Consider the following 25,381-nt stretch of genomic DNA (forward strand, 5'->3'; position numbering starts at 1 on the left):
TCTAGACCTGTCAGTGCATTCCATCCAGAGCAGAGCTGAACACTTTTACAACACTGAGCTCTGGGCAGTGACAAAGTTCACATATCCACGTGCTTAACTGTAAAATAATGGTGAGTATGTACATTACTGATAGGTGTGATTTAAAAGTTAGAGAATAGTCTCTTTTATTTTTCGTGTAGTGCAGATCTAAATTTGAAAACAATGCGTGTCAATGAGACACTTGAGGTTCATTAATGTTGATACTGGGAAAGGAGTGTCTGGAGAGGGAAATAGAAAGAGAGAAGGTAGAAGCATTGCAGCGATTGTTGAGGTGTTTAGGTTCAGAAATAATTTTCTCCTTTGAAAGTGATGAGTGGGTGTATGCTATGACATGTAAACCTTACGGTTTATAATGGGGAGTTGCCTTTGGCTCAATTTGACCAGAATTCTATATTACATGGTGCCAACGGAGCCAAATGATGTAGAACACATCTAAAGTAACTGTACAGTGCTTCCAAATTTCTTTTAAATATGACCTGTAATTAATTACAATATGAGTAAAATACTTTAACTTCCACAAAAATTGTATTTAAATATGCTGAAAAAGCAGATTTTCTTTGTCGCAATTGTGTGGGTATACCCCAACAAATATTAATGCGAGTAGACCACTGATTGGCCAGTTTAGCCAATGAGGCAGGATGACATCGTTCTCTATGAGGAAATAGCAAGTATTTTTTAAACCTCTTAAGGATCTGCCCCTTTTTTTCAATTTTTGCCTGAAATGACACCCAAATCTAACTGCCTGTAGCTCAGGCCTTGAAGCAAGGATATGCATATTCTTGGTATCATTTGAAAGTAAACACTTTGAAGTTTGTGGAAATGTGAAAGGAATGTAGGAGAATAAAACACAATAGATCTGGTAAAAGATAACTCAAAGAAAAAATAACTGTTCTTTTGTATTTTTTTGTACCATTATCTTTGAAATGCAAGAGAAAGGCCATAATGTATTATTCCAGCCCAGGTGCAATTTAGATTTCGTCCACTAGATGGCAGGAATGTACGTGCAAAGTTTTAGATTGATCCAATAAACCATTGTATTTCTGTTCAAAATTTTGTATCAAGACTGCCCAAATGTGCCTAATTTGTTTATTAATAACTTTTCCTGTTCACAATTGTGCACTCTCCTAAAACAATAGCATGGTATTATTTCACTGTAATAGCTACTGTAAATTGGACAGTACAATTAGATTAACAAGATTTTAAGCTTTCTAACCATATCAGATATGTCTATGTCCTGGGAAAGTTTCTTGTTACTTACAACCTTATGCTAATCGCATTAGCCTACGTTAGCTCAACCGTCCCGTGAAAGGGACACAGATCGCAAAACAGAAATAGATCTCTGTTTGAGATATCAGTTTGAGGTTTTTAAAGTTTAGTTTTTTTAATCCAATGGATGCTTTAGTCACAAATACAAGTATAAGATGAGTCAACATTATTTGGCCACGAATTAACAGACTATTCACTTTTAAAAGTGAGATTGTCATTGGACAGGTTTATTCTAAAACCATTAATGAAAATAAAAATGTGAAAGAAAAAGATGTTACTGAAAGGGAGCACAAAAACTCAGAACTCTGAAAGATTACTATTTTTTTATTTATTTTACCTTTATTTAACTAGGCAAGTCCGTTAAGAACAAATTCTTATTTTCAATGACGGCCTAGGAACAGTGGGTTAACTGCCTGTTCAGGGGCAGAACGACAGATTTGTACCTTGTCAGCTCGGGGGTTTGAACTTGCAACCTTCCGGTTACTAGTTCAACATACTAATATACCAATAACTATTTTTGTTTTCTTAATTAAGCTGTTTGAATATGGGTGTATATATACAGTGTATTGTGGTGTGAGTTCAGATTTGTGCAGGGTAAAGTCAGGGACCGGGACTGTGAAGCTATGAATATACTCAAGGCCATTATCTAGTAAAGCAGACACGCAGACATTTATATTTATCCAAATATATAATTGATGAAGGTTATATTAAGATTCGAAATATCTTTGTCAAGTAAGCCTGGCCAAGAAGACAGAACACATTAGTTACAAAATAAAATCTTGACCCATCATGACTTATGTGCCAGATATTATCAGTAATCATAAAAGAGCGAGACTTCCTTTGAGTAACTGTAGTTAAAAGCAAGATGGTTAGGATTCATTTCTGGCCAGTCACGTTAAAATGCTATAAAATGATGAAAAACCTCACAGGGAATCTTAGTCCATTTTCAACGTGAACTGGATTTAGGGTATTTCCCTTAATGAGCCTAACTAAAAGGGAACTGACCCCCATCCCCACCTTGGCAACCAACAGTGGAAAGAACTTCACTAAAAGTGGAAAAAATAGCAGCCAGCTTCCCTTATTTTGTGTGCATTATTCAGCCATTACCAGCACTGGAGCTGTAATGTTTGAACCTATTTTCTCTTGGGGGCCTTTGGCTCCAATGGGAAACACAGACCACCCTCTCTCTCTGTGGCGAGAGGCTGTCAACATGTTGTGTGGTTGAACTCCATGGGGGGAAACAAAATAGCTCTGAATGAGTCTAGAGCCTTTCATCAGATGTGATGTATTAAATAAACACTTGGGGAAAGCATGTGCTCCACCCACTCTTATTTCCTATCCCAGGGGTTGAAGAACAGATGGTAGCCATAGGCTGCCTTTCCTGCCCCTATTAACTCTATATGATAGCGTATAGGCTAACAGTCATATTTTGGAGAGCTCTATCAGGGCCAGCTCTAGCCTTTTGGGGGCCCAAAGCAAGATTTCCTGCAATTCTACCAATTTTGCTGACATGGCTAATTGATTGACGGTATGACTGACATAACAACATAAAAATTGTTGATGCACAACCACACTACCGACTTCCAGTAAGTTTACTAAAGTCCCTAAAGAAAGTTGTTGTTTTTTTGTGTTTTTTTTTGTTTGGTCGGGACCCCCCTAGCGGCATGGGGCCCTAATCGACCTCTTATGTTACTTATTCCTGAGCCCTATCCAAATAAATTCACTGAATGAACGATCACCGTTGTTGAGTTAAGAAGCTATGTTTATTGTCCCTTTCCTTTGCTGTCCGTTCACCTTTCATTGATTGGGTGGAGGTGGTCACCGGTGAGGGTAAATAAAAACTGTGTTGTCACCCTCGCCGGTATATGGTTGATGTCAGCTATCCATCAGATTTCAGCTCCATCCATGAACCCTACGATGAGGGAGCTATATTCCTGCTATAGCATCCCCATACCATGTGTTTTAAAGCTGGAATCCATAGCTGCGAAACTGCCACATCCGTTTACAATATCAAAACAACAAAAATACTTTTTACACTGTTTTTTCCTCCAATGCACACAGTGGTGTCATGCACCCCAAAAATCTGAGGGGGCACAAAGTATGTGAGGATAGCTTGGGGGGGATGGTCCAGAAGCTAGATAATGTAGACTTTTTCAAACACCTGAAATTGATATTTCCTGCAATCTACAGCCATAATCATTATGCTTAATTTCATGTAAAAAATATGTATGTGTTTCTGTATACCTAAGCATGCCTCTTAGGTATATATATATTTTTTACATAATGTTGAATACTCATTTCCTTGGAACAAATTCAAGAATAAATGCCCCTGGGGGCGGCTGGCGTTGTTTCACCTATTGCTTTAAGGATCTATTTAAAAGCACTTGACAATAGCAGGCTTTCCGCACCATTGACTCTGTTTATCTATAGCTGACTAATAGGAAGACGTTTGAGATAACGCTTCTGACATGTAGGAACATGAAACAACAACTTAACTTCTGACCATTGCCTGTGCAGCTTCAACAGCAAACTTAAACACACATTTAATGGAGGCAGGATTTGATACAGTGAAATGGAAGTTTGAATAGAAAAATGGACTTAGACAAAGCTCTCTTTGACAAAGATCAGTCTTGCTTTCAGTACAGGAAAGCGGTTGTGAAAATCCATACCAGGTTTCAAATAACTGCAAAAGGCCAGATGGTAAGGTGTGAGGGTTGTGGCATACATGAAAGGCAAGGTAAGATGGCATACTTTAAAACCATTATTATTATTATGTCTCCAGCGTGTTATTTCTCTTAAGCTATGTGCTAGTCCACACCTCACGTTGGCTTTCCAAGTAATGCCCTTCCAAACCTAAGTGCTGTGTGATAATCGTAAAAGCATTTTGAAAACCCTAAAACATTCATTGAAATACAATAAAGTGTCTGTAAAAATGTAATTCAACACAAAGACCCAGGTCAGTGTTTTATTAAGTTATGCATACACAAATATGTTATCCAGGTGTGCAGGAGCGCCCTCTACTGCGAGGTAACATTAGCTTTCCTTTGGTCTCATTAATTGCTACTGAACTTGGTGGGTGGTGTGAGGGTAGGCAATGCCACCAACCTTGAACCTTTCTTAAGACTGATAAGTCTGAACACTTAAAATGTTTACAGGAGTACATGTATTGGGGAGCAGCAGGAGCAGAAGTTTAAAAGTGTCAGGGCAGAAACATTGAGGGATTTGATCACTTTGCTCTATTGACTGACTATTTTTTCCTTTCATCGTGTTGTGGCAAAATAACTCAACTCAGCAAAAAAAGAAACGTCCTCTCACTGTCAACTGCTTTTATTTTCAGCAAACTTAACATGTGTAAATATTTGTTTGAACATAACAAGATTCAACAACTGAGACATAAACTGAACAAGTTCCACAGACATGTGAATAACAGAAATTGAATAATGTGTCCCTGAACAAAGGGAGGGGGGTTCAAATCAAAAGTAACAGTCTGTATCTGGTGTAACAGTCCGTACCAGCTGCATTAAGTACAGCAGTGCAGCTCCTCTACATGGACTGCACCAGAGTTGCCAGTTCTTTATTTATTTACCTAGGCAAGTCAGTTTTTAAAAAATCTAATTTTCAATGACAGCCTAGGAACTGTGGGTTAACTGCCTGTTCAGGGGCAGAACGACAGATTTGTACCTTGGGGATTCGAACTTGCAACCTTCTGGGTATGAGTGCAACACTCTAACCACTAGGCTACCATGCCGCCCCACACACCTCTTGCTGTGAGGTGTCACCCCACTCTTCCACCAAGAAACCTGCAAGTTCCGGGACATTTTGGGGGGGGAATGGCCCTTGCCCTTACCCTCTGATCCAACAGGTCCCAGACGTACTCAATGGGATTGAGGTCCGGGCTCTTCGCTGGCCATGGCAGAACACTGACATTCCTGTCTTGCTGGAAATCACGCACAGAACCAGCAGTATGGCAGGTGGCATTGTCATGCTGGAGGGTCATGTCAGGATGAGCCTGCAGGAAGGGTACAACATGAGGGAGGAGGAGTCTTCCCTGTAACACACAGCATTGAGAATGCCTGCAATGACAACAAGCACAGTCCAATGTTGCTGTGACACACCGCCCCAAACCATGATGGACCCACCACCTCCAAATCGATCCTGCTCCAGAGTACAGGCCTCGGTGTAACGCTCATTCCTTCGACGATAAACGCAAATCCAACCATCACCCCTGGTGAGACAAAACCGCAACTCGTCACTGAAGAGCACATTTTGCCAGTCCTGTCTGGTACAGCGACGGTGGATTTGTGCCCATAGGAGACGTTGTTGCCGGTGATGTCTGGTGAGGACCTGCCTTACAACAGGCCTACAAGCCCTCAGTCCAGCCTCTCTCAGCCTATTGCGGACAGTCTGAGCACTGATGGAGGGATTGTGTGTTTCCGGTGCAACTCAGGCAGTTGTTGTTGTCAGCGTGTACCTGTCCTGCAGGTATGATGTTCGGATGTAACAATCCTGTGCAGGTGTTGTTACACGTGGTCTGCCACTGCGAGGACGATCAACTGTCCGTTCTGTCTCCCTGTCGCTCTGTCTTAGGCATCTCACAGTACGGACATTACAATTTAATGCCCTGGCCACATCTACAGTCCTCATGCCTCCTTGCAGCATGCCTAAGGCATGTTCACACAGATGAGCAGGGACCCTGGGTATCTTTCTTTTGGTGTTTTTCAGAGTCAGTAGAAAGACCTCTTTAGTGTCCTAAGTTTTCATAACTGTGACCTTAATTGCCTACCGTCTGTAAGCTGTTAGTGTCGACCGTTCCACAGGTGCATGTTCATTAATTGTTTATGTTTCATTGAACAAGCATTAAACCCTTTACAATGAAGATCTGCGAAGTTATTTGGACTTTTACTAATTATCTTTGAAAGACAGGGTCCTGAAAAAGGGACGTTTCTTTTTTTGCTGAGTTGATGTAGAAAATAGCTATTCTAACAAGATTTCATTAGCAATCAAAAGAGCAAACAACACTCAAATAATATATATTTATAGCTGTGTGTACTGTATGTCTTTATTAGGGTGCTCCCGAGTGGCGCAGTGGTCTAAGGCAAGAGGCATCACTGGTTCAATCCAGGCTGTATCACACCCGGATGTGATTGGGTGGCGCACAATTGGCCCAGCGTCGTCCGGGTTTGGCCTTTGTTGTAAATAAGAATTTGTTCTTAACTGACTTGCCTAGTTAAGTAAAGGTTATGTAAAAATTATTGATAGGCAGTACTACAAAATGTCTCAAATATTCACTCAAATCGATATTAATGACTACATGATATGCAAGCCAGTCCCAAGAGTTGTAGTCTAGTCTAATTAACTAATGAGATTGGGAGAAAGTCCAATATTAACGTTTCACATTTCTGACTTTCACCTAAGGTCTCCTCAACAAAAGATGGACATTTCCTGACTACCCTAGTCACCACCCTAGACATGGTGAGTTTGACGTGACAGACATTGGAAGGGCAACAGCTGTCTCAACAATAAAGATGTCCAGAGCAAAAACCTACTGACACCTCGGACAACACTGTTGACGACAAGGTCATCAGAGAGTTCATTCAGGACAAATGAGACATGCCAGTCAATAAAGGGTAAGCTGAAATACTTTCAGCTTCTATGGAACTGTGCAATAAGAGTTAGTAGCCTTGGCTATAAATTGATGTTGGTAAAGGCTCAGACATTTAATTTCCTCTTCGTTATGCATTTGCATAATAGCTAGTTAATTATTTTTAACAAAATCATTGTTGACAATAATATTTTATTGGCACGTTGGTATTGGAAATATATACGTTACACCGCAAAGGACACGCCATAAAAAGTGACTTCAAGGGCGCAGTGGTCTAGGGCACTGCATCGCAGTCACCAGAGACTCTGGGTTCGCGCCCAGGCTCTGTCGCAGCCGGCCGTGACCGGGAGGTCCGTGGTGCGACGCAAAATTGGCCTAGCGTCGTCTGGGTTAGGGAGTGTTTGGCCGGTAAGTCTTGTCTCATGGCACACCAGTGACTCCTGTGGCGGGCTGGCCGCAGTGCATGGTTGCCAGGTGCATGGTTTTTCCTCCAATACATTGGCTTCCGGGTTGGATGAGCGCTGTGTTAAGAAGCAGTGCGGCTTGGTTGGGTTGTGTTTCGGGGGACACATGACCTTCGTCTCTCCCGAGCCCGTACGGGAGTTGTAGCGATGAGACAAGATAGTAATTACTAACAATTGAATACCATGAAATTAGGGAGAAAATGGGGTCAAATTAAATTTAAAAAAGTGACATTAAGGATATTCAAAAATAATGGTTCCTTTGGTTCAATATGGAACCATACTGACCCAAAAACTCTTTGAGCCCTTCAATGGTTTTTTACAGTTAAAACATGTGTTCTTTCCTCTTTTAGTGATCATTTAAATGTAGGGGCGGCTCAATCGAATATTTTGGGGCGTGTTTTTTTCACATCTCTTTTTGTGCAACTGAGTGAGAGTGTCATTCCATTTTATCTACTCTCTTAAGGACGATTAATTAAGTCAGTAGTTCTTTTAGTCTTTCCTCATGGACCACCCAGTCGTTCCAAAGCTCACATTATTCAACTTGTTGTTAAACACAATAATAAAATCAATGAAATTTGAACAACATAATATGACTATTAAACCAGAAAAAAACACCCTGTATGGTTCTACAAAGAACCTTTGAGATTGAGAAAGGTTCTTTATAGAACCATTCTCCTAAAAGGTTCTATCAAGAACCATAAAAAAAGGGTTTTATATAGCCCCAAAAATGGATGTAACCATAGCGGAACCCTTTTTTTTGGTGCTATAGAAAATATTTTTTAATGGTTCTTTATAGAACCTTACAAGTTCCATTTAGAACCTCTTCATGTTCTTAGAAGTAATGGTTTTGGACACACTGGTGGAACCTTTCCAGTTGAAAAGGTTCCTTGAGGAACCCCTCTGAACAGGATCTTCGAAGAACCCCTGTGTAAAGGTTAAAACCAGAACCTATTTGTGATGGGAGGGGTTCAATTGTGAAAGTTTTTAATAATATATTGTACGGGTGGCAACCTATCAGATTGGAGGCGTGGCTTTTAGATGGTTATTTCTGGTCAGCTGTTAGTGTAAATGTCATTCCTGTTCATCATCTTAAGTATGTATACTGCAAATTAAAAAGTTCCTTCAATATTTATGCATAGTGCCCTCTAAGTTTATTATCAATGCATGGTCACGTGTACAGAAGTTTAATATTAACAGTTTTTACCAAAACTGTCAAAATACTCAAATGAAGAACTAATGCAGACAAAACACAGTGCCTTGCGAAAGTATTCGGCCCCCTTGAACTTTGCGACCTTTTGCCACATTTCAGGCTTCAAACATAAAGATATAAAACTGTATTTTTTTGTGAAGAATCAACAACAAGTGGGACACAATCATGAAGTGGAACGACATTTATTGGATATTTCAAACTTTTTTAACAAATCAAAAACTGAAAAATTGGGCATGCAAAATTATTCAGCCCCTTTTACTTTCAGTGCAGCAAACTCTCTCCAGAAGTTCAGTGAGGATCTCTGAATGATCCAATGTTGACCTAAATGACTAATGATGATAAATACAATCCACCTGTGTGTAATCAAGTCTCCGTATAAATGCACCTGCACTGTGATAGTCTCAGAGGTCCGTTAAAAGCGCAGAGAGCATCATGAAGAACAAGGAACACACCAGGCAGGTCCGAGATACTGTTGTGAAGAAGTTTAAAGCCGGATTTGGATACAAAAAGATTTCCCAAGCTTTAAACATCCCAAGGAGCACTGTGCAATCGATAATATTTAAATGGAAGGAGTATCAGACCACTGCAAATCTACCAAGACCTGGCCGTCCCTCTAAACTTTCAGCTCATACAAGGAGAAGACTGATCAGAGATGCAGCCAAGAGGCCCATGATCACTCTGGATGAACTGCAGAGATCTACAGCTGAGGTGGGAGACTCTGTCCATAGGACAACAATCAGTCGTATATTGCACAAATCTGGCCTTTATGGAAGAGTGGCAAGAAGAAGGCCATTTCTTAAAGATATCCATAAAAAGTGTTGTTTAAAGTTTGACACAAGCCACCTGGGAGACACACCAAACATGTGGAAGAAGGTGCTCTGGTCAGATGAAACCAAAATTGAACTTTTTGGCAACAATGCAAAACGTTATGTTTGGCGTAAAAGCAACACAGCGCATCACCCTGAACACACCATCCCCACTGTCAAACATGTTGGTGGCAGCATCATGGTTTGGGCCTACTTTTCTTCAGCAGGGACAGGAAAGATGGTTAAAATTGATGGGAAGATGGATGGAGCCAAATACAGGACCATTCTGGAAGAAAACCTGATGGAGTCTGCAAAAGACCTGAGACTGGGACGGAGATTTGTCTTTCAACAAGACAATGATCCAAAACATAAAGCAAAATCTACAATGGAATGGTTCAAAAATAAACATATCCAGGTGTTAGAATGGCCAAGTCAAAGTCCAGACCTGAATCCAATCGAGAATCTGTGGAAAGAACTGAAAACTGCTGTTCACAAATGCTCTCCATCAAACCTCACTGAGCTCGAGCTGTTTTGCAAGGAGGAATGGGAAAAATTTTCAGTCTCTCGATGTGCAAAACTGATAGAGACATACCCCAAGCAGCTTACAGCTGTAATCGCAGCAAAATGTGGCGCTACAAAGTATTAACTTAAGGGGGCTGAATAATTTTGCACGCCCAATTTTTCAGTTTTTGATTTGTTAAAAAAGTTTGAAATATCCAATAAATGTCGTTCCACTTCATGATTGTGTCCCACTTGTTGTTGATTCTTCACAAAAAAATACTTTATGTTTGAAGCCTGAAATGTGGCAAAAGGTCGCAAAGTTCAAGGGGGCCGAATACTTTCGCAAGGCACTGTATATGCACTATATTGTGAGAAAAAACAATATATACAGCTGAAGTTGGAAGTTTACATACACTTAGGTTGAAGCCATTAAAACTTGTTTTTCAACCACTCCACAAATTTCTTGTGAACAAACTATAATTTTTGCAAGTCGGTTAGCACATCTACTTTGTGCATGACAAGTAATTTTTCAAACAATTGTTTACAGACATAATATTTCACATACAACTCACTGTATCACAATTCCAGTGGGTCAGAAGTTTACATACATTAAGTTGTCTGCGCCTTTCAACAGCTTGGAGAATTCCAGAAAATGATGTCATGGCTTTAGAAGCTTCTGCTGGGCTAATTGACATAATTTGAGTCAATTGGAGGTGTACCTGTGGATGTATTTCAAGGCCTACCTTCAAAATCAAAAGAAATGAGCCAAGACCTCAGAAAATAAATTGTAGACCACCACAAGTCTGGTTCATCCTTGGGAGCAATTTCCAACGTTCATCTGTGCAAACAATAGTACGCAAGTGTAAACACCATGGGACCACGTGACCATCATACCGCTCCGGAAGGAGACGCGTTCAGTCTCCTAGAGATGAACGTACTTTCGGGCGAAAAGTGCAAATCAATCCCAGAACAACAGCAAAGGACCTTATGAATATGCTGGAGGAAACAGGTACAAAAGTATCTACACTGCTCAAAAAAATAAAGGGAATACTTAAACAACACAATGTAACTCCAAGTCAATCACACATCTGTGAAATCAAACTGTCCACTTAGGAAGCAGCACTGATTGACAGTAAATTTCACATGCTGTTGTGCAAATGGAATAGACAACAGGTGGAAATTATAGGCAATTAGCAAGACACCCCCAATAAAGGAGTGGTTCTGCAGGTGGTGACCACAGACCACTTCTCAGTTCCCATGTTTCCTGGCTGATGTTTTGGTCATTTTTGAATGCTGGCGGTGCTTTCACTCTAGTGGTAGCATGAGACGGAGTCTACAACCCACACAAGTGGCTCAGGTAGTGCAACTCATCCAGGATGGCACATCAATGCGACCTGTGGCAAGAAGGTTTGCTGTGTCTGTCAGCGTAGTGTCCAGAGCATGGAGGCGCTACCAGGAGACAGGCCAGTACATCAGGAGACGTGGAGGAGGCCGTAGGAGGGCAACAACCCAGTAGCAGAACCGCTACCTCCGCCTTTGTGCAAGGAGTAGCAGGAGGAGCACTGCCAGAGCCCTGCAAAATGATCTCCCATCTGCTCAAATGGTCAGAAACAGACTCCATGAGGGTGGTATGAGGGCCCGACATCCACAGGTGGGGGTTGTGCTTACAGCCCAACACTATGCAGGACGTTTGGCATTTGCCAGAGAACAAAAAACTACCTCTGGCAGTCTATGGGGGTGCCACAGGGTTCAATTCTTGGACCGACTCTCTTCTCTGTATACATCAATGAGGTCGCTCTTGCTGCTGGTGATTCTCTGATCCACCTCTACGCAGACGACACCATTCTGTATGCTTCTGGCCCTTCTTTGGACACTGTGTTGACGGCCCTCCGGGCAAGCTTCAATGCCATGCAGCTCTCCTTCCATGGCCTCCAATTTCTCTTAAATACAGGTAAAGATAAATGCATGCTCTTCAACCGATCGCTACCTGCACCTACCCGCCTGTCCAACATCACTACTCTGGACGGCTCTGACTTAGAATACGTGGACAACTACAAATACTTAGGTGTCTGGTTAGACTGTAAACTCTCCTTCCAGACCCATATCAAACATCTCCAATGCAAAGTTAAATCTAGAATTGGCTTCCTATTTCGCAACAAAGCATCCTTCACTCATGCTGCCAAACATACCCTTGTAAAACTGACCATCCTACCAATCCTCGACTTTGGCGATGTCATTTACAAAATAGCCTCCAATACCCTACTCAACAAATTGGATGCAGTCTATCACAGTGCAATCCATTTTGTCACCAAAGCCCCATATACTACCCACCATTGCGACCTGTACGCTCTCGTTGGCTGGCCCTTGCTTCATACTCGTCGCCAAACCCACTGGCTCCATGTCATCTACAAGACCCTGCTCGGTAAAGTCCCCCCTTATCTCAGCTCGCTGGTCACCATAGCATCTCCCACCTGTAGCACACGCTCCAGCAGGTATATCTCTCTAGTCACCCCCAAGGCCAATTCTTTCTTTGGCCGCCTCTCCTTCCAGTTCTCTGCTGCCAATGCCGGGCACGAACTACAAAAATATCTGAAACTGGAAACACTTATCTCCCTCACTAGCTTTAAGCACCAACTGTCAGAGCAGCTCACAGATTACTGCACCTGTACATAGCCCACCTATAATTTAGCCCAAACAACTACCTCTTTCCCAACTGTATTTAATTAATTTATTTATTTTGCTCCTTTGCACCCCATTATTTTTATTTCTACTTTGCACACTCTTCCATTGCAAAACTACCATTCCAGTGTTTTACTTGCTATATTGTATTTACTTCGCCACCATGGCCTTTTTTGCCTTTACCTCCCTTCTGACCTCATTTGCTCACATTGTATATAAACTTGTTTATACTGTATTATTGACTGTATGTTTGTTTTACTCCATGTGTAACTCTGTGTCGTTGTATCTGTCGAACTGCTTTGCTTTATCTTGGCCAGGTCGCAATTGTAAATGAGAACTTGTTCTCAACTTGCCTACCTGGTTAAATAAAGGTGAAATAAATACATGGGAAAAAAACAACTGAACAGATGAACAGCAATGATTTTGACTCTAACAGGTTGCCCAAAAATATATATATCTTAAAGCCACGCCCTTACTAAGCCACACCTCCACTCCAGGGTTCCTCCAAGAACCCATTGCTACATTGAACCATTAAAAGGTCCCTCAAAAACCCCTCAACTAACCAAAGGTGCAAATATGAACCATTGACTAGCAATGGTTCCTTGAGGACCTCCATGGGTTCCTTGAGGATCTCCAGGTTTCCTCGAGTCACCACTAATTCTCTCTTAGGCTGATCCAGAGAGACTCATCCATGCTTTTATTACAAGCAGGCTTGACTACTGTAATGCTCTCCTATCTGGTCTACCCAAGAAAGCCATTAGTCAACTGCAAAACATACAATATAGCCTGGAATAGCCTTCTGGAGAACCTGAGGGGGGCAGAAACTGTGGACATATTCAAAAGAGATCTTGAAACAGACATTTTTAGCTTTGTTTTTCCTTCATTCAGTTTGCGTTATTAGTTTTGTTTTACATCCATTTATGTTTGTTGTGTAGTAAATATTTCCGTTTTTATTGTCAATGTTTTTTGTTGCTGTTTTTCTTTCTGTAGAGCACATTGCGTTGCATTCCATGTCTAAAATGTGCTATATAATAAAGCTGGATTTGATTTGAAGAGTGTAAAGTACCAGAAACGATTCTGCTCTTCTTACAAGCCCAATAACCCGTATTTGGCACTATATAGAACCATTTGTTTTTAGTGTGTTCCGATAGGAAGGAAGAATAGGAAGGGGAAGGGTTAATTTGCGGCTGGGGAAACCTGATGCTAATTAAGTCTTTGGAATGTCACATACTAGCATTCTATTCCAGAAGCCTTCAGAGTGGGTCAGACATAGAGTGGGTCAGGCATGGAGTGAGGGGAGCGATGCACGTTTCAAATTGTTTTCTTATCTTATTGACGACATTCAAAAAGAGCATCCACACCAAATACCAGAGCCACAGGTAATGTTCCCTATTGTTTTGTCTGTTGGAGTTTACTTTGTCATATCTGGATTTCAGGTAGCTTACTTTAACTGTTATAGTTAAACAATAAAATACATACGGGGGAATCCAGACTAAACCAAATGCTTATTTAATTAAATTAGATATCTATCAAAAATGTGACATTTTTGTGCACTGGTGTCATAAGAGCGAAAAGATGCTGAAATTTAAATCGTTTTCATTTTCTCCAGGGAGATAAACAAATGCAAAATGGCATTGTCCAGAACAGTGCTGTTGTTATTGGTGTACTCGTTATCACTACATGACACAGTAAGAGGTGTCGCAGAGATATGCCGGGGGACTCACTGCCACCGTGGCGAGACTGGGGATCCCAGACCGTGCGTCGGAGCCCAATGCCTGGGGGGTAGATCATCCAGACCACCGCGGCAATATAATCCAACAACACAGGGCAGATCGGGACAGGCAGTCCCCAGCCAGCACCATGTGTACCACAGCTCTCAGTCAAGAGGAGACACAACAGACACGTATGTTGTTCAACCACAGCGCGGTAGGCACAGTGACAGCGTTAGAGAAAGCGCAAGGATGCAAACGTCTGAAGTTTTCGTTTCAGGATGTACTGGAGCGGATTGCGTTACTCCTCAGAAACAGCTCCACGCTTTTAACGACACCAGAGACTGCAAAGGAATCGAATGTAAATTACCACTAAGGATACGGCCAAAGCCCCGTCCAAAAGATTGTATGGGAGAGGGCTGTCTGGCTGATGATGTCGCAGCTTCCAGCCAGCCTTCCCCTGTCCATATGCCGGACAGAGCTGCTCAGTTTCTGGGAGAATTTCCAGAGTTTGGATATCCTGCATCTGAACTTGGCAGTGCGCCTTTGGGAGTGCAGCTCACATGTGACATTAAGCCAGGTTAGTTAGTATATACCCACACATCAATTGTATATGAAATATATTATTATTAGTGTTATAATGCCTTAAAATACTACACAGTAACAGAAAACTGTAAATTATATGGTCATTTGGGGTATTATAAACAGTAAAATACTCTGAAATATTTTACTGCATCATACTGTACATTATGGTGCATTGTGGGAAAATATTTTGGGCATAGCAAAACATTGCTGTATATCGTAAGGTACGGCCATTCCACCCCACAGAATACAATACCATACCATATCTTTGGTACACTAATAACCGTTTGACCACTAGTGGGTGCATGGTATTGTTGTTTTTGGTTCATTAACATATTATGAGGTTTGGGCTTGTAGTAGGCTATATTTGTTGCACCCTCGAGTGAGAATGTGAGAATGCTGTACTATGTGGTTATAGTGCCCCATCAATTTGGATGGGCAGCAAGTATTAAGCCTTTAACATGTCCTTTTGGTCTGTTTTGTAGTGATGGGAGTACAAAGCTTCCTGAAGCATTGAGATTTAAGTTCATCATTCAAGGCTTTGATCAACACAGTATACACTAGTGGCACCTGCTGGTCAAAATAATTTAGAGCTGCCAAATTACTATAGACGATGTCCCATAGCGTGAGCGTAGTGTAGCCTTTGTCTTCTGCCAAATAAATACCAAACCAATAAGGTGGTTGTTCAGCAAAGCTTTCGACATCATTGATCACATGCTTCTGATAAAGTGATACAGTCATCGGCACACTGCTTCGCGATTTCAACACATGCCTCGGAGCTCCAGCATTCAACGTAACATCACTCATTTTTGCCCTGTAGTCGATGCCAGTTTGGAAGCCTTTGGTAAGACCTCTAGAAGTGCAAGTGATATAAATACATGAATTAATATACTATAATGTGTAAACACTTTACCTAGCAGCCAACATGTTTTTACAGTATAATACAGTACATTTTATGGTATTGTACTTTGAGTAATTACACAGTACTTGCTTTGATGCCGTATTTATAGTACATTAGGTGTACTGTAATATGAAATACAGAGTTTTACTTGCCACGAGCTGCCTGTAATCTACTGTCAAATCCACAGTAACACCTTTACAGTGTAGGCTGTCTATTGAGAAGAGCGTAATTGACAGACGAGGGAAGATACATAGTGTGTAAAAGGGGTTCCAACTCATGCCAGATTGAACTCTGTGGATGTGTGTGTAATTTGGAACCCCTTTACACAATGCGTATGCAAAATAACCAAAGTAGTCTCATTCCAGAACAAGCGGTTTTCATCGTGATTATTGTCTTATAGGCTACGTAGATTTGTTTAGAAATGACATGGTGAAATGGAAATCACATAATATTCCTTTCATTACTTTGCATTTATTTGGGATTAATTTAAAGACGCAACATTAGGCATCATTGCTACCATCTTCTTGTGTTTGAGACCCAAGATTATGCATGCATTGACTGCAGTCCAATTGAACTAGAAAAATGTCTGGCAGTCAAGAACTTAGAATGCTTTGATGTCTATAAAAAGCCTGCCTAGGAAACTTCCATTACTTTTAGATTTTGTGCCAAAATAGTTTAACACATTTTTTTAAAAGTATTTAATCTCAAAAAGGGATGTACTGTATTATCATAATTTCACAGTATATTTAACTTAGCATTAACCACAATTTCAGTAATGATTTGCTGAATTGTTTTGAAGTCTAATCATCTTAGAGTACAGGAGCACATTATTAGTACTTGATTCCAGTTTAATAGCTAGCTATACATAGTTCCACATCCTATCTCTGACTACTCCACACGTTAAACCCTGCCCTATTCCATCTCACAGGGGAGAATGAGGTGCCTTCAGAGGATGCCCTCATCTTACACCTCCAACTGGCTAAGGGGCAGGAGAAGCTGGTAGAGGCCCTTCAGGCAGGGCAGACGATCATCCGCGACCTGCAGCAAAAGCTAACCGAACAGCAGGGAGCGCTGTTGGCCCAGCAGCGGGACATCCTGGAGCAGCAGCGCCGCATGTATGAGCAGATGGACGTGGTCAAGGCACAGTATGGCCTGCTCTCTGACACCGTCAAGCAGGTGTCCTTCCAAGGCCTCCAAGGGGAGCTCCAGAGCTACTTCGAGAGCCACCTGGCAGGCCTCCAGAGCCAGGCTCGGAGCCACCTGCAGAAGTCCTATGCCGTTCGCAAGGACATGCACATGGATGTAGATGCTAAGTTGATGGATGTGGTCGGGGAAGCCCACCTTCCGCACCCCCTGCTGGGGTGTGGTGCCCCGTGTGGACCGGAGGATTACTGTGACTTCCAGAGGGAGCCGCCGCAGTGTGAAAAGTGTACCATGTGCCCACCTGGTTTCTTCCTGGTCTCCCAGTGCTCTCCCAATGCAGACAGAATATGCCAGGACAGAGACGAATGCCTTGAATTACCAAACCTATGTGGACAGGGAGTGAAGTGCCTCAACACTCCAGGTAAGGCTTACAACATTTTTAATTTGTAATTAGACATGATATCCATCCTGGTTCCAGAAGTCCTTTTACTGAATAGTCAACTAAGAGTATCAAGCAATTTGGCACATGCTCATATTTCTGATCTCCTTCTCCCATCTCTTTGTCGTTGTTTGATGCTGAGCAGGAGGGTTCAGGTGCCTGGGCATGTCGGAAAGGGAGGCTGCTGCTGGAGTATGTGGCCATGACTACTTCTACAACCAGGAGCTTCCGGAGTGCCAGGCTTGTTCTGACTGCAATGGAGAACCCATTGCCATCCCCTGTACAGCCACCAGTGATTCTGTCTGTGGACCCTTCACAGACAACCTGATGTCCCAGTCCTGGGGTGCCACCGTGACCTTGCCCCCAGCCAGGGCTCCCGGCAGCCACATCTTCCCTGGCCTCCAGCTCAATGTCCAGAGCAAAGAAGCCACCGACTTGCTGTCCAACCATGCCGGCCGGCTATCCTTCCAGCAGCACGGCTTGATGTGGCTGGACCATAACTTTGCCCTAAAGCACAATTGCAGGAACTTCCTCCAGGTGGGCATGCGACTCAACAGCAGTCAAGAGGAGGAGGGCCACGACCTCAGTGGGGTCCGCATTGAGCAGCCAGACGGGAAGTACTTCCAGGGAGTTAGTGTTAGTGGCATCGCAGAGGTCGAGCCCAACCACATGCTGACTCTGTTCCTGAAGAGTCCCAACCAGCATTGCAACCAGAGCAAGGACCTTCATGTCTACGAACTCAATGGGCCTTCGTTCAGCATGCTCTGGCTGTCCCACGATACTGGAGCCGTGGCCATGACAGCACAGATGTCAATGTCAGCCCACTACCAGACCAACTACCGTCCAACCTTCCGCATCACCTCCGTCTCTGACCCTTACATGGTGGGGTTGACCCACGACAGCCGCGGGGTGCGCTTTACAGAGAGTGGCGTGGTTAAATTTGTCCTACAGCAAGCGCTGTACTCCATGGGCCATACCTGCATCCGAGAGGGCTTCTCTCTGGTGGCCTACGCCAACCGCAATGGGACCAACCAGGAATTGATGCAGGCATTCAAGTCGGGCGTCAACTACAGGGACACATCCATCACCCTTTCTGGGGCTGTCAGGGTGGATAGTGGGCACTCGCTTAGTTTCGAGATCCTATCCCCATCCCAGTGTAATATCCGCTACTTTGGAGACAGTACTGGGATCAGTATACTGAGCCTTATCTGGATCCCCTCAGCTGTCTCCTCTGCCCTGACTGCCACAGTGTCCAGGACAGGCCTTCCCTCTGGAGTCGTCCGCAACAAAGCCCTCCTCTTCCAACAGGTCAGCCCAGAATCAGACCAAGTGCGCCTGGCCCATTCTGGGGAACCCAACGCCCAAAAGAACTTTGTCTTCTGGGGGGACGGGACAGCTAACGTGGCCCTCAACCTGAAGCTGATACATTCTTGTAACGTGGTGAAGCTCACTCTGCACCGGCAGGGGGGCAGCGGGGAGGGTGGACAGGCTACACCCGTGGCCCAGCAGATTTCTGGGCACATGCCTGAGGGCAGCGAGTGGGCCAACGTGGGCCTGAGGGCCTCCTTCCAGGTCCAAAACGGTACAGCCATCTATGTGACATTGGACTGCGTACGTGGTCGTGTTAACCAGATCACCCACAAGGGAGGCACTAACATATCCATCCTCTGGGTGGCGTTGTGATCCAAAAAGATGACCTTTTTTGTTGTTTACTCTGTCACATTTTGTCAACACGTTTTAGAAACAAACATGGTTTCGCACAATTTCAAATTACAGAGCAAATTTGGAACCTCACTTAACGTCACAGGTGCTTCCAAGGTAGAGGAACTTTTTTGAAATGGAAGGTTGTGTTTTGTCTAATGTTAACATTTTTGTCATGTTAATGTTGTTTGTCATGTTAATGTTGTTTGTATCTTATGACTGATACTTTGTTGATTCATTAATTCATTAATTTTTTTTGGGGGGGGATGACAAGTACTGATGTTGCTCGAAGTACTTCGGCTGGTTGAGCAGTGACCAATTATTTTGTATGAAGTAAGCTGAATGATGTGTGTGTGTTTATAATGTTTGTTATGCTTTTTATTATGCTATATCTTATTCCATCAATTTCCTGCACATGAATATGAAATGTTGCCTTTCAATGTGTGTGTATTACAGAGTATTTTGATAAAAGAGCATTTAAATATTTTAAAATGTACTATATTTAACTTTCACCAAGCTGTTATTTTTATTTCATATTTTCAATAACTTATTCTGAATTTTATGTCACTTAAAATAATAAGAGTAACATTGGAAATAAATGTATCGATATACTATTGGAAACAATACCTTACTTCATAAACAGAATTGTACTTCAATCTCTTTTGAGAAAACAATCACAGTTGTGTCAATACTGTGCTTCTAGGATACATGTATGTCAAACAATAGAATTGTTACAAATATTTATGTGACCCTGGAACTACAGTATAAGTGTAGTATACATTACATATACTTACATAAATGGTGTAGAGGGAAAGTTTATCCTCAGATTATTATCATCTTTACATTTGATAATTCACACAAATCAGGTTTTATGTAGCAACAATATGTTAACCGTTAACTGCATAATGTATGTTGTGCTTTAGCCTCAATACTCTTGGCCCTGTGGAAGTGCTGCCTATGCATAGCATTCTTAATTGCCTTTGTTCGTGTTCTGTCCCCCAAACAATTAGACACAATGAAGTGTTTCAGCGATTTGGCAGCGAAGCAAAGCGGTCGGTCACTGAAATACCTCTGCTTTATTTTCACTTTGCCATGCAATGCTTGGTGATTTTGTTTGACTTCACATGTATTGTAGAACAACAATGAGTGTATTCTTGTTTTTTTCAAAGCCAAATAAAAATTCACAAATTTTGTAAGAGGTTGATTCTCCCTCTTGCTTTAAAAAAAAACATGACAGCTTTAAAACTGACTCACCATCCTGACAACCATCATACATGAAATACCTAGTATTTTCCACAGCTTAAATACAAAACTTAACAGCCAGACATTACTCATGTCATGGAGTCCCAAACATATTGAACCTATTTGAATTCAACTTTTTAAGCAAGGTAGGTGTCCAAATTGCAGAAAGAAATCATACAGTTGTACTAATTATTGGTCTTGAATCATTTTAGAATCAATCCATCATATTTAACACACAGGTAAACTATCCCTCCCCAGACATGACTAATAGCGGCTGAATCGGAACAAACTGATTGTGAGAAATAATTGACTGTTTCTGTCTGCAGTCTGAATTGAAAACAGGTGTGAGAGATGGAGCGACGCTCCAGATTTCTCATGTTGTCGATCAAATGGGACCCACAGTGCATGAGGGGAAACATCAAAGGCAGCAGAGAGACAGAGCTGTGTGTGTGTGTGTGTGTGTGTGTGTGTGTGTGAGAGAGGGAAAACGAGAAGAGAGAGGATGTCTGTGTGCATCTGCGTGTATGTGGGTGTGTACGTACGTTGTGCACGTGTCTAGAGCAAAACAATAGTGTGCATTATAAACTATGGACCGTTAAGACAGAAGTAGTCAAACTGAATTTTCACTTTTTAATTCGAACCATGTGTTTCTTCTACAATTCTCATACTTATTAACACTCAAATGTTTGACACAAATCATGTGTGTGTGTGTGTGACAGTCAGTGTTAATTCATAAAAAGACAGTCCAGTATCATTTAAAAGATAGACGATTAAGGTGCTATGGAACCTGAATCACTGTAAACTTATCCAGTGGTGCTTGGAGAGACATCATTCACCACCACAAAGCATATATATGCAGTGAGTTTATTTACCTTCTTATGGCTTAACCACTGATGTATATAAACCCTGGATATCTGATGCAATGAATTTGCCAATGAGAGGCTTTGAAGACATTTTTTTTTTGTACTTTCACAAAATTATACTTTAAGGAAGTGTTTTATATATATTTTTTAGCTCACATACTGTAATGTAAAAGTATGCATGAAGGTAGGTGTCTGTAATAGAATATATGTGGCAAAAACTAATGTAGATATTTACAATTGCATTTCTATAGCTTACAAAATATTTTTTACGAAGGTGGGGGAGTGTCAAGATGGAGGCCCGGTGGCTTCAAAACATCGCACCCTTTCGGTCATCTAGTATATATATAAATAATTGGGCTTAAGTCCTTTCCTTTGCTTGCATGTTTTAAACCTTTAAAAATGTCCAATGTAGCCATTCTTATCTTAATATCAAATCATTTCTGGGTAACAATGAAGTACCTTACTATGATTGTTTTTAATTAAAATGGTCAAAAAGAAACAAAAATAGAGTATTTCTCAAACATGAATTTAGCTTGGACTGAATTTGAAAACTGAAAAACTAGCTGTTATTGGCAGAGAGGTTTGGAACTCTAATTCTTATTGGACAATTAATGATGTCACCAGGCAGGCTAAAACATCCCGCCAAAACAGGCTGAAATTTCAGGCCGTCTTTTCAAACAGCTCTTACACTAAAAGGCCATTATCAAAATTATTAGTATTATTCCTCATAGTGTGAATATATAACACAGGAAAATAACATTTTTGACTGCAGTGGGCCATTAAGACTTGAGGTCACACTGACAAACAACCAACTCCATCCTCATTTTTTTTCCCACAACAGTCCTATCTTCCGAATGAGTACTAAACTGGATGCTATTTGATTGCAATGCATTCACTTGTGGGAGGGTGTTGAGTGCTATTTAACTGCCATAACGTTAAGTATCTAAAACTTATATAACTTATTACCACAATGAAATAGGCTAGAGTAACTACATGGAATTAGGTAAATACTATAAACTTTATTAAGTATCCTCAACTGCAACACTGGGATGTACAGTATGATAACTAGACGTAGGGTTTCAATACTCCCAAGAATGTTTAATAAGTTCCCTGGTTTTCCAGGAATCCTGGTTGAAGCCCTAGCTAGTTCCATGGCCCCCCATGGGCCTATCTATTATAGCAACATCAGTTGCAGTGATTTGTAGTCCTCGCTGAACCCTCTCCAAACCCAAACCGGCCCCTTTTACTCTAATGTTGACTTAAAAAGGACAAACCCAGAGAAGGAGTCTAATCACAAGCGGATGTGAAAGCCAGTCATTCCTCTTGTCTGCAGTCAATGTAAGCCATGTGGGCTGTTTTTCTCTGAGGCCACAAGCCACCAAATAAACACAATACAGGAGGTTAGCCTGACATGGATTGGCTGTCTGTGTCTTCGTGATGTATACTGTTAAACGTGGCCGTTTCTTCTTTATTAAAAAAAAGCATTTAGGCCCAAGGTTGACGTCTAACCCCCAAAAATATTTGAAGAGGATGTGATGTCACACACACCACATCATTACATAGCATCACTTTGAAAAGAGGGTAAATGGGGAAAAACACATGTGTGATGGCTCACTCTAAATAGAGTATATCCATAATCATTTACTCAAAACCAGCAGACATACTGCACTGGATGAGCATAATCCATTAGAAGAACAAGTTGAACGTGTCTGTTTGGATTGGATGAGAGTTATGTACTGTTGCAATGTTCATAGTGTGTATTTAGCTTTTTGTGAGGCTCTAAAACTCCACTGCTGCCTGTATCTAACAGCTTTGACATTTCTTGTTGGAGTAGTAGAGTGAAAGTAGTAATTTTCCATTATGCTAACGCTCCTTCTTAAAAGACAGTGGCACTTTGCGACACTATCTCAGTTGGTTGCTACAGACCACATTCCATGCTTGGCTACTTTAATAATTACGCCGCCCACGCTCTCTGCTAATAAGTAACTAATGGTTCACCAATTATAGCTAACAGGACTGGAATAGAACAGGGAGGGAGTGTGTGTATGGCTGTGTATATGCGTGCGTATGCGTGCGCGTGAACCCCTCTGACCGCTGGTTGCAGGGTCATGACCAGTTGATGAGAGGTTTCAGTCTAATGTTCTTGGCCACTGATTACGTCTCATTCTCCTTACCATCCTCTACAGTATTATAACCATATTAAGTTTCTCTCTCCTGCTCTAAAGCCCCGTTTAAACCGTGTGTGTCCTTTGTCCTGATCTTGTCCACATTCTGACTGTGCCCACAATTTTAAACAGGTCATATCTTATTTTGTTAACAGACAAGATAAGAACAAGATCAGGACCATATCAGGACGCATGTTAGCGGCAGGTATAAATGGGGCTATAGATAATCTCTTCCTCTCTTTCATTCCTCTTCTCTCCATCTGTGCAAGTCTTTCACTCTCTTTATCCCTCAGAGGGGTTAGTGATGCATACTGGAATGAAGTAGCAGGTCACTAGCCACAAATACAGGCTGAAACTGACTGTTAACGGGCCAAAGCAAAAGCCTTTCAGTTCAGAAGGCTGCAAAATTCTGCCTGCCTGCCTGCCTGCCTGCCTGCCCCCTCTCTTCTACTCCCATTTGCTCACAGCATGCTGAAAGAGTAGCATTTGCTGCAGGGAAATAATACCCTTTACTAGAACTATGAAATATGCATTTTCTAGACACATTTTGGACCAAGTTTATGTTCTTATCAGTAAAGGTTTGGGGCAGCTAAAAAATTATTCAATTCACAATATCTTCGATTGTCAGCTTTGGCCACAGCTCTGCATATTTCACCCTGATTTCTGGCCAATTCTCTGAGTACCAAGATCGTACCATTTAATTTGCATACTCTTTTTTACAACCTTAATCATGTTGGTGTCAAAAGCAATCAGAATGATCGAGTCATGCAGAATCTCAATGAGGCTGGGAAAAAGCTGTGTGTCTCTATAAAAAAAAACATGTCAGAGAGAGATTGCGGCCATCTTCATGAATAACCAATTAGAACGCTGACGATAAATAGCTTCTTGGCTGGATATGAGGAAGCATGTCCACGTGGTGTATTGTTTTTTAAACAGTGGATGAATGCTCCCCATTTCACATCAACTCCCTGGTGGACTCTACAGTTAATTGCCTTCTCCAGCAGGCACTTACAGATGATCTATCTCTGAATCCATCCACGCAAATGACTGATCGCAGCCGGTTGAGGTCTGTGAATATGCATTGTGCATTCCACCACAAAGCTGTTTATGTTACAAGAGCATTGACACTGTTACAGATGTTAGCAAATTAGCCTATAACTGCTTAAAACAGGTCAGTGGAACCTGTGCAGACGTTTCCCTTTCCCCGTCTGTAACAGTCAGACTCCATTATATTACAGATACTTCCCCCAAGTGGAAGCTCAGTACATTACCGAAGAAGAAGAACCCATTAGAAACACAAAACACAAGACAGAATGGGAAGGACAATAAAGCTGCCCAGTTGAAATAGGGCATCAACGATGTTGACACTCTTCGTGTGACCCCTATACCATGTTGCCATCCCGTCAAGGATCCGGTGAACAGAATCATGGGGAAAATTGAAGGGGAGAAGACGACCCTGACATCAGATGTATTGCCTCAACCTCATAGCATTAGAAGACAGTGTGAGATGAAATACACCTACCCCAAAACACACAAACATCTGGTTTGGTTTAGCTGCCCTACTGCAGGAAGGTAATATAATCACATGCGCGACTTAAAATAGGAATAACATAGCAGAGATGCTAATGGTTCACGGGTCCATGATAATCTTTTTGGGTTAGTCGGGGAATGAATCCCTCTCTAAAGACAACTATTCATGCGTTACATTCTGTCGCTCTCACCGGTAAATCTAATGTGGCAGCGACTTTGTCCGGTTCAACTTTGACATTGTTTTTTTTCTTCAACTGCTTTGGTACCATTTTCACAAGTATGTGGTACTTTTTCACAACGCTTACAACAAAACTCAAAACAGATCATCAAAAAGGCAGTTGTTACAAAACTCTAAGTACATCTTCAATTGACTAAGTACAAGACATAAAATCATAGTCACTTTAACCAAACTTAATTAGTGTTTTATCTAGAAACACATGTTTCACATTGCAATACACGTTAATATAAAGTAATTGCTTTTCGCAATGCTCACATCATTTTTGATATGATTGTCTTCTCATTTGTTAAAATACATTTTA

At 41.7% G+C, this 25,381-nt stretch overlaps 2 protein-coding genes across 6 annotated transcripts in view; one reads left to right on the plus strand and one right to left on the minus strand.

Annotated features, from left to right (window-relative positions):
* The window catches only part of apbb1ip (amyloid beta (A4) precursor protein-binding, family B, member 1 interacting protein), a 55,301-nt gene that overhangs the window by 29,502 nt on the left and 418 nt on the right, over window positions 1-25,381 (minus strand). The gene's annotated exons all lie outside the window — the stretch shown is intronic.
* nell3 (NELL (neural EGFL like) family member 3) lies at window positions 3-20,238 on the plus strand. Of its 5 annotated transcripts, XM_052504967.1 has the most exons (5): window positions 3,734-4,042; window positions 6,372-6,497; window positions 6,721-6,777; window positions 16,688-17,323; window positions 17,487-20,238. In XM_052504967.1, exons 1-5 carry the CDS (start codon window positions 3,898-3,900, stop codon window positions 19,022-19,024), a joined length of 2,502 nt encoding a protein of 833 aa, XP_052360927.1. In that variant the 5' UTR covers window positions 3,734-3,897; the 3' UTR covers window positions 19,025-20,238. The 5 variants fall into 5 exon arrangements, with proteins under 5 accessions (XP_035613949.1, XP_052360927.1, XP_035613934.1 ...); XM_035758056.2 differs by lacking the exons at window positions 3,734-4,042; window positions 6,372-6,497 and adding an exon at window positions 3-110; XM_035758041.2 differs by lacking the exon at window positions 6,372-6,497 and having other exon boundaries at window positions 3,736-4,042.

This window comes from Oncorhynchus keta, chromosome 4, assembly GCF_023373465.1.
Source record: "Oncorhynchus keta strain PuntledgeMale-10-30-2019 chromosome 4, Oket_V2, whole genome shotgun sequence".
NCBI classification, from domain to species: domain Eukaryota; kingdom Metazoa; phylum Chordata; class Actinopteri; order Salmoniformes; family Salmonidae; genus Oncorhynchus; species Oncorhynchus keta.